Source organism: Vicia villosa, linkage group LG7 (genome assembly GCF_029867415.1).
Source record: "Vicia villosa cultivar HV-30 ecotype Madison, WI linkage group LG7, Vvil1.0, whole genome shotgun sequence".
Lineage (NCBI taxonomy): Eukaryota > Viridiplantae > Streptophyta > Magnoliopsida > Fabales > Fabaceae > Vicia > Vicia villosa.
Window position 1 is genome coordinate 96,603,327 of NC_081186.1, and position 10,431 is coordinate 96,613,757.

At 33.0% G+C, this 10,431-nt stretch overlaps 1 protein-coding gene across 1 annotated transcript; it reads left to right on the top strand.

Moving 5' to 3' along the window:
* The first annotated feature begins 3,576 nt into the window (after nucleotides 1–3,576).
* On the top strand, nucleotides 3,577–4,544 carry LOC131617912 (ethylene-responsive transcription factor 3-like). The gene has a single exon (XM_058889179.1). The coding sequence runs from the start codon at nucleotides 3,592–3,594 to the stop codon at nucleotides 4,258–4,260; it is 669 nt and encodes a 222-aa protein (XP_058745162.1). The 5' UTR covers nucleotides 3,577–3,591; the 3' UTR covers nucleotides 4,261–4,544.
* Nucleotides 4,545–10,431: the final 5,887 nt, after the last annotated feature.

Consider the following 10,431-nt stretch of genomic DNA (forward strand, 5'->3'; position numbering starts at 1 on the left):
ATTGGACCGTATCAGATTTCAGAGAGGGTTGGTAATGTGGCGTATAGGGTGGCTTTACCGCCTAATCTTTCGAATTTGCATGACGTGTTTCATGTGTCGCAACTTCGAAAGTATGTTTCGGATCCTTCGCATGTGATTCATATGGACGATGTGCAAGTGCAGGATAATCTCACGGTGGAGACTACGCCTATAAGGATTGAGGATCGTTAGACGAAGACGCTTAGAGGCAAAGAGATTGCTTTGGTCAAGGTCGTTTGGTCGGGGAGTACCGGCGAAAGTATGACGTGGGAATTGGAGAGCAAGATGCGCGAGTCGTATCCTGAGTTATTCGATTGAGGTCATTTTCGAGGACGAAAATATTCTAAGTGGGGGAGAGTTGTACCGACCGTTTTTCTTTAATTATTTATTTATGTGAGTTAAGTGAATTAATTGTGAATTATGTGTCAATGATATGCTTAATTGATTTTATGTTGTTTTATTTTGGAATTGTTAGTATCTAATATAAGATAGTAAGTATTGTTGATTATTGGGCCTAAGTTGATATTAGTAAGTGAGGGGTGTCAATTAGAGCCCATTAGTAATTTAAGATAGTAAGGGTTTTACAAAACAAGGGTTTTATGGGTTTTAGATTTAGAAGCTCATTTTGACAAAGTTGTGAAAGAAGAGAAGAGTAGAGTGAAGAGAAAGAGGGGAATCTCATATTGAAGATAGAGTTGTCTTCAATCCAAACCTAAGGTAAGGGTGGGATTCTTTCATGCTAAAGGGATGTATGATGATGTTTTGGGTGGGGTTTTGATTGTATGTTGTTATCCATGATTGTGTAGAAGTTGAATAGAGATTGTTAGGGTTTATGTTAGACTTCTATGAAATTGTGAATCTAAGCATGAGTGAAGATGTATTGATGTTAGAAGACCCATAATAGGTGTTATAATTGTGTCTATAACATGTATTATATTGATATTCGTGATGCTTGGTGTTTTCCAACTTGATTGGGTTGAGTTTGGGGGTTTTTGGATGGGTTTCGTATGTTGTTTTCTGTGTTTGGGGTTTTTTGAAATTGCCAGTTCGCGTCGCGACCCCTTGTTGGCGCTGTGAACCTCTTGGCAGAAACTTGGGAAGTTCTGGTTCACTCAGTTCGTGCCGCGACCCCTTGTTGGCGCCGCGAACCTCTTGGCATAAACTTGGGGATTTTTGGATTCTCTCAGTACACGTCGCGACCCCTGTTGGCGCCGCGAACCCTGTTTTGCAGAACTTTTTCTAAACTTTGAAATGCTGTATCTTTTGAACCGTAACTCCTTTTTAAGTGTCGTTTGGACCTGCGTGAAGTCCTAATTGATGTATTTCTATTGAATATGCTTAGTATATCTTTGTAAACTTTTGTAATCTCCTTGAATTGGATTTTGTTGACATTGGATATCCGGAATTGATTATGTCGTTTAAGTTGATCATGTCGTATACGTATATTATATTGTTTGAGTCGATTATGTCGTTAAGTGTGATTGCGAATGTGCATCATTGAGTCACATTCATTGCATTGTTTGAGACGACCCTAGTGGCAATTGTTTGAGACGGCCCTTGTGGCGAATGTTTGAGACGGCCCAATGGCAATTGTTTGAGACGGGAGTTTTACTCCAATGGTACCACATGCATTTGCATTGTTTGAGTTGCATAAGTAAAGTCGTGTTTTGAGTAGTATTTGAATAATTGTTTGTGCATAACATGAATGTTATCTTTTGTCAATTTGATGGTTGTTTTGTTGAGCATATGTGCTAAATTCCTATGTATGCCTTAATTGGGATTGATGTTATTGTTGTGAATGATGTGAATATGAGTAAGTGATATATGTTGAGAAGTGGTGATCGATGTATGATTATTTCTCCGCTTTGAATATTATCATACGCTTCTTTATAATGAATGATATCTCACCCCTTCTGTTTGAATGTTGCCCTCCGTTGGTAACGTGCAGGTAATGACGCGGAGTAGTCGTGTACCTATAGCTCGAGTCGGTGTGTGTCAATGCTCTGATACGTAGCACTCGGGGAACGTTGGATTACTTGTTTACGTCTTATTTCTTGCGTTTATCCTTGTTGAACTTTGTCCTTATGTTATGCTAAGACTTGTTAGATGTATTGTGCCGTGTTTGGCCTTGACATTATGAGTTGTATGGTTGTTGACTTGTGATTTTCCGCTGCGATGCATGTACTTGATTTGATGGCAATGACTAATGATTTCGATATTGTTCTCCTACACGTGTGCTATGTATCTAAGTGATTGAGAAGGATATATGTATGCGATGTTTGTTGTTTAAAATGTGACGCTCCAAATCGTTATGTTCTAATTGCTTGAAATTTTGTACTCTAATATTCTTGTTAATTGCGGGGTAGATTTGGGGTGTTACATACGCGGTCTTTTAGGGAGCGTGTGAACTCCGCCCAATCTGGAGAATTGGGAATGAAGCAACCCTATGAGAATGAGGGTCCTCGGCTAAAGAGGTGGACGGGCAATCGTAGAGAGCACTTTCTAGGCGGTCGGGCAGGTGGTGTTGCTCGGGGCCCTATCCTGCCCAACTGAAGTCCTATGAAACTCGGTTGAGAACCATCTGCTTATGCTCGAGAAGGGATGCTTGACGGGCACTTTAGTCATGAGCCGAGGGGGAACGTTGTAATGGGTTGATGGAGATTTGGGCCTTAGTCCGATTGGGCCAAATGTAGGCCCAGTCCAAAACATAATTTATTGTATAATAGTTGTAAAATGCTTATCAATACAATTAGTTTTATGGTAATATAAAAAATCTGTCAAAAAATGGTAATAAAATATATTTACTATTTTTTTCAAATTTTTTACTTTATTTAAATTATTTAATAATAATTTTATTAGAAAAAATACCACCGACCATGGAAATTAGTTTTAAAATAATTTATTTATTATTTTCATTAAAAGGTAATTTACAAATACTTTTTCATAATTGGTATATAAGCATTAAATTATTTTTATTTTTTATTTTTTAACTTAAATAGTTTTTTCAATAAATATACTTTTTGGTAATTTTAATTTTTTATACTTTTATGAGAATAGTTTTCCTATATTGTCTATAATAATTCATTTAACTTTGACCGAATTAAAAAACTTTAATTATTTAAATAAGGTATATCATTTTTATTACCAAAAAAAATGAACGTTATCTTTTTTTTATTTTTTATAATATAAAAAATCCGAAAAATAGGAAAAGTTATTCAAAATACCTAATTAAATAAATTGCAATACCAATTTTACCCTTCTCTCAAATATGGAAAGACCCAAGAGCAGCGGCTATATAAGTCATCCGTACAGGTTGAAATCAAATCAACCAAGACCATATGGGTCCCCAAAACTAATCCTTCTCTCTCTCTCTCTCTCTCTCTCTCTCTCTCTCTCTCTCTCTCGTAAAATAAGTGTAAGAAAAATAAAATGTCTAATTTTTTTTGTCAGATTAAAAATCGTTGTTTCAGGGGCGTTGTTTTTTTGTTTTCGAAGAGTTATTCATTTTCATTTCTCAAAACAAAAAATAACTAAACTTTTTTTTTCTTTCAGTTTTTTTCTGTGACAGCATCGATGGCTCGAGTGAAAGGCCGTGTAGATCGAACCCCGGTTCCCAACCCGAATCCTGCTGAGGTGCCGGAAATCCGCTACCGCGGCGTTCGGAAGCGGCCATGGGGCCGATACGCGGCGGAGATAAGAGATCCGTGGAAGAAAGCCCGTGTCTGGTTGGGCACTTTTGATACTGCAATTCAAGCGGCCCGGGCTTACGACACAGCTGCTATCTCCTTCCGTGGGGCAAAGGCGAAGACCAATTTCCCTATCCCTCCTGAGGTTCTTGCGGCTTTGCATCCTCTTCCTCCTCCACCTCCGGTTAACCGTAGGGCGAGACAACCCGTGCTTGCCGCCCTAGCGGACAACATGGTTTATTTCAATTATCCGACTTCGAGCGGGATGAGTAGCACCGTGGAGTCTTTCAGTGGGCCTATGGTGGGTTCTTCTTCTAGAGTTCCTGTGTTTGCACCGGTTAATCCTAGACCGGTTGTTGTTGCTGGTGGTGGCGAAGGTTATCACAGTGATTGTGATTCCTCTTCTTCTGTGGTGGATGCTGATGACGATGAAGATTGTGTTATCATTTATTCATCAGCAGTTCGGAAGCAGCCTCGAAATATTGATCTCAATTTGCCTGCTCCGATGTTCTACAAGAATAATGAAGAGATCCGGGCCACCGACCTCCACCTCTGATTTCCCTCCGTCTGTCTGTCCGCTGCTGATTCTGCCGCTGTGACTTTTCATGTGTTGTTCAAGAGAGTTTAATTGTCTTTTTATATTTGAATTTTATCTTTTGTAGTTTGTTAAGTATGAAGAAAAAAAACCTCTACTTTGTTAGAGTTAGAGTATTAAGGTTAAGGTTATGGGGATAGAGTAATAGTATGAGTATTATTATGATTTGATTAAGATGATGTTTGTAAAATATTGGAAAAGGGCATGGCCATCTTTGTTATGTGATAAGTGAAGGTTTATTTCAACTTAGATGGTTTATGTCTTTGTTGTTCTAAGTTATTTGGATCCTGTCATATAGCATTGTAATGGCATTGGTCCTAATTTTATCAGAACCTTTTAGAATTCTTCTTCTCTTCTCTATCTTTGTTTTTTCTCTTTATTTCTTGTGTACATAAGCCATGGCAATAAGATGAGAGAGATTAAATTTACATTTCTTATAGTTTGTTTGTTGATTTTTGTATTTGCTTAGTCTACATTGCATTGTGATTGAGTGTGGCAATTCTATCAGGAAATTTGAGGAAAGAAAGGACAATGATGAATACTTCCCCTAAATAAAATATAAAAAAAACAAAAAATATCTTAGTCAAATGTATTTCATCATATTTTATATAAAGTATATTTAATATTTAAGGTATATCTCATTTTTAGGTAGTATTTTAAGGTACACGCTATACGTTCTTTGTATATGAATACTTTTAGTTGATATATATTTCATATCAAATATGTTTAACTTTTCTGTTGCTACACATTTCTTGTATGTAGATACATTTTAATTCATACGTATTTTATATCAAGTACATTTAATTTTTTGGTTATATCTCATTCTCGATGTAGTATTTATACGCTATGCGTTTCTTATAACGAGTTACATTTTACTTGATTTGTAGTTTGTATCAAGTACATTTAACGTTTTTGTTATATCTAATTCCCGATGTAATATTTTACGCTACACACACTTTGTATTTGGATACATGTTAGTTGATATGTATTTTGTATCAATTATATTCAATGTTTTAAGTATATCTCATTTTCGGTGTAGTATTTTACGCTACACATTTCTTGTAACTAGATACATTTTAATTGATCTATATTTTGTATCAAGTACATTTAACTTTTTTCGCTATTACACATTTCTTGAATCTGGATACATTTTAATTTATCTATATTCTGTATCAGGTACATTTAACTTTTTCCGCTTTTACACGTTTTTTGTATCTGGACATATTTTAACAGATATGTATTTTGTATAAAAACATATTTTATATAAAGTATATTTAACATTTAAGGTATATCTCATTTCCAAGGTAGTATTTTACGCTACACGCTATACATTTCTTGCATCTGGATACATTTTAGTTTATATGTATTTCGTATCAATTACATTTAACTTTTCCATTGCTACACGTTTCTTGTATCTAGATACAGTTTAGTTCATATGTATTTTATATCAAGTACATTCAACTTTTGGGTTTTATCTCATTCTCGATGTAGTATTTTACGCTACGCGTTTCTTGTATCAGATTACATTTTACTTGATTTGTAATTTGTATCAAGTACCTTTAAGGTTTTGGTTATATCTATTTCTTATGTTACACACACTTTGTATTTGGATACATGTTAATTGATATGTATTTTGTATCAAGTAGATTTAATGTTTTAAGTATATCCCATTCTCGGCGTAGTATTTTACGCTACACGCAACACATTCCTTGTATCTATAAACATTTTAGTTTATCTATATTTTGTATCTAGTACATTTAACTTTTTCGCTATTACATGTTTCTTGTATCTGGATACATAGTAATTTATCTATATTTTGTATTAAGTACATTTAATTTTTTCACTTTTAGCCGTTTTTTGTATCTGGACATATTTTAGTTGATATGTATTTTGTATAAAGTAAGTTTAACTTTTTCGTTATATCTCATTTTCAAATTAGCATTTTACGTTACACGCTCCTTATATCTGGATAAATTTTAGTTGATATGCATTTTGTATCAAATATATTTAACTTTTTAGTTATATCTCATTTTCGATGTAGCATTTTACGTTACCCGCTCCTTGTATAGGGATACATTTTAGTTGATTTGTATTTTATAAAGTACATTTAATGTTACGCTCCTTGTATCTAAATACATTTTAGTTGATATGTATTTTGTATAAAGTATATTTAACTTTTTGACTATATTTCATTTATGAGGTAGTATCCTACGATACACACTTTTTGTATCATGATACATTTGAGTTGATTTGTATTTGTATTAAATTGATTTGTATTTGTATTAAGTTCATTCAAATTTTTGATTATATTTCATTTTTAAGGTAGTATTTTATGCTACAAACTCCTTGCATCTTGATACATTTTAGTTGAACCATATTTTATATCAAGTACATTTAATTTTGTTAATTATATTTCATTTTCGAGGTAATATTTTGTGCTACATATGTTCCTTGTATCTTGATATATTTTAATTGAGCCACGTGATTTGTGATTTGAAAGTAAACTAATTCAATTGTTGTGAATTGTGTGTGTTTTGGTGATGGATCACAACTTGAATTTTGATTCATTGTTATATGTATCATTTGATTTATAGGTATCATTCAATTGTTTCAAAAATAGGTCATTAATTAGGTTTTGAATCTAGATTTGCGATTTAGTTATTCGATTACCATTTTGGGTAAGAAATTTTTTTCATGCAAAATCTTTTTTGTTGTATAACTTTAGAGCATGATGATTTCTTTAGACATCATCATGGTAAGGGGATAATTTTAAATATTTGATATTAGATTGATAATCTAATAAAAAAATTATCACTACTCTCTCAAATTAATAGAGTTTAATTGAATAGGATTATGAGATACATTCCTGAAGTTTATATTTTGTGATTTAATAGATGTTAAATATTTTATGTTCATACCTCACTATTTTATTTTTCATTTTTTTAGAAAATCTCTTGTAAATCCTTCATTCTTTTTTTTTTAAAGAAATAAACTTTTCATTAATTTCAAAAAATAATGTACAAGCAAGGCGATCGAATGATCCAGCCTACTACAAACCCTTGCAATCACCTAGGGAGGCATAAGCCTACTAATGAACTTCCTAAGATTTTGTTTTAGCCAACATCTATAAACAATATTATCAATAATTTTGTCCAATATCTCTCTTTCTAGTGTTGCTAACTTGCTATCAAAGCACAACTTATTACGGTAGCGCCGTATTTCATACATTGATTCAACAAACGTGCACTTTAAGGTGGCAACTTTCACGCCTTTCCCCTTGCTATGGCTGGTTACCCATCTTAGCTCCTCATTCTAGCCCTTTGGCTCATGAGTGACTTGGAGCCATTGTAAAACCTCAGCCCATATTTCTTTACTTGTATCACACACGAACATGAGATGTTACTGTGTTTCTGTTTGCCTGCAAAAGATACAGTCTAAGTTATCGATGAACCCAAACCTGTGAAGCCTTTCTTTGGTGGCAAGCTGGTCCTGACATGCCATCCATAGGATAAACGTTGCTCGCGTTCTCGCATTGTTCTCGTACATTACTCTGCGCCACATCACAGCAGGTTGATGATCTTTCAATTCCAAATACATGTGGCTAGTTTTAAATTTCATTTGTTGCAGTATGTTGTTCCACACGGTGCTTTGGCTTGTATATTCTCTCTATTTTAATACAGTCTCTAGGTTCTGTTTGGTTCAACGGAGGAGAGGGGAGGGAATTTAATAGAGGGGAGGGAAATGGAGGAGAATGGAGGGGAGAGAATTTAACTAATTATATGTTTAGTTCAAAGAAGGGGAGAGGATGAGAGGTGAGAGATTTTTAACAACATACATGTTTGGTTCACAGGTGGGAGGGATTTTAAAATCAATTTACCATTTTATCCTTATAAATATTGTTATTTGTACTTAGTAAAAATAATTCTAAATAATAATAGTATTGAGTAAACACCAAATAAAAATTTGTCCACTCTTTTCTCCAAGCTATCGGGGATTTTCTCGTTACTTTTCAGTATCGGACCACAAGTATGATCAGCATATTGCTTCCACTGCATTTATGACCTTTTTGGGGATAGGGATGCATTGCATCAAGTAATTCACAATTACAAAAAGTACACTTTTAATTAGCTGGACTCTCCCAGTAAAGCTAAGGAGTTTGGAACTCCAATGTCTAATCTTCACAACAATTTTGTCCACTAATATCATGCATTCATGAACTGTCAGCTTTTTATTAGACATTGGAATCCCTAAGTATCTAAAGGGAACATGACCACTTGAGAATTTCGACAAATTGGTAATTACCTACTGGTCTTCTTTGCAAACATTTCCAAAGTATACTTTGCATTTATAGGGATTTACCTTTTTACTATATTTCATTTATGAGATAGTATCGTATGCTACACACTTCTTGTATCATGTTACATTTGAGTTGATTTGTATTAAGTTCATTCAACTTTTTTTATTATATTTCATTTTTAAGGTAGTATTTTATGCTACAAACTCCTTGCACCTTGATACATTTTTGTTGAACCATATTTTATATTAAGTACATTTAATTTTTTTTAATTATATTTCATTTTCGAGGTAATATTTTATGCTACATATGTTCCTTGTTCATTGATATATTTTAATTGAGCCACGTGATTTGAAAGTAAACGAATCAATTGTTGTGAATTGTGTGTATTTTGGTGATGGATCACAACTTGAATTCTGACTCATTATTATATGTATCTTACTATTTATAATAAGATTTCAAAAATAGGTCATGAATTAGGTTTTGAATCTAGATTTGCGATTTAGTTTTTCAATTACTGTTTTTGGTATGAAATTTATTTCATGCAAAATCTTTTTTGTTGTATAACTTTAGAGCATGTTAACTTCTTTAGACATCACCATGGTAAGTGAGTAATTTTAAAGACTTGATATTAGATTGATAATCTAGTAAAAAAATTATTGTTACTCCCTCAAATGAATAGAGTTTAATTGAATAGGATTATGGGACACACTCCTAAGTCAAGTGTAAATAAAATGAAAATGATCCTACATTTTGTGATTTAATAGATGTTGAATATTTCATGTCCAAATACCTCATCATTTTAGTTTTCATTTTTTAGAAAATATCTGACAAAGCCTTCATTCTCTCTTAATAATATATGATTTATATTTTTCATTTAAAATATGTGCTAGAAAATAAACTATCTTATCTATATAATGGGTTATAATTTACTTAGTATTAAATTAAATAGATACTTTCGTTTCGAAGTGAATTTTTTTAGTTTTTATAGAGGAATATTTATGAAAGAACTATTTATTTTTTAGTAGGTTTCACTAACTAAATCATGTTAAAATAAATAAATGTTAGAGAAATTTAATTCCTACATTTGTCTTTTTTACGCATTCGTGCAGTCACGAGGTTATTAGTTGTTCGATCTTGGCTGCATGATCCCAAAAAAAGTAGGTTTGATTTTTATTTATAGTTTTAAAATCATCAATTTTAAATCAGAGTCGTCTGATTTTAATCAGACAGTCACCGATGCTTGAATGTGTGACTCCAATGATTTTGAGTGCAACAAATCGATGTCAGTTTGTAAAACACTATTTAAGAACACCAGTATCAAAATGTTGTATTGAAAATTGTGTAGTCAATTTAAAGAAAAGAGTTATTTCTAACGGAAGAAGTGTACTTTTAATTTTGTTAACTAGTATCCTGAAGGTATGGCTTAAAAAAGTTTGAGGTGATGATTTAGTAAAATATTTTGTTTACTCCATCTTGAGCTCAATAAATTTTGTACTTTAAACATCATTAATAGTGTTATGCATATGATCCTTTAGAGTAATTCCCGGAGACACCCAAAAATCATTCCACGCATATTTATTTTCCCCATTTCCAATTGTCCACATTATCTTATTCCCAAACACTGTCCAAATTTTGATAAGGATTTTCCACAAGCTAGAGTCCTGAGTTTTTTTCTTTCTAACAACAACTATTAGGTTATTACTAATTTATTTGCCGCGCAACACTTTGCACCATAACTCTTTGTCATCTTTGTATAACTTCCAACCTAGTTTATCTAGGCAAACCTGGTTCATGGTAGTTAGCTTCATTCCCTATTTATTGCCTCAAATGAATTG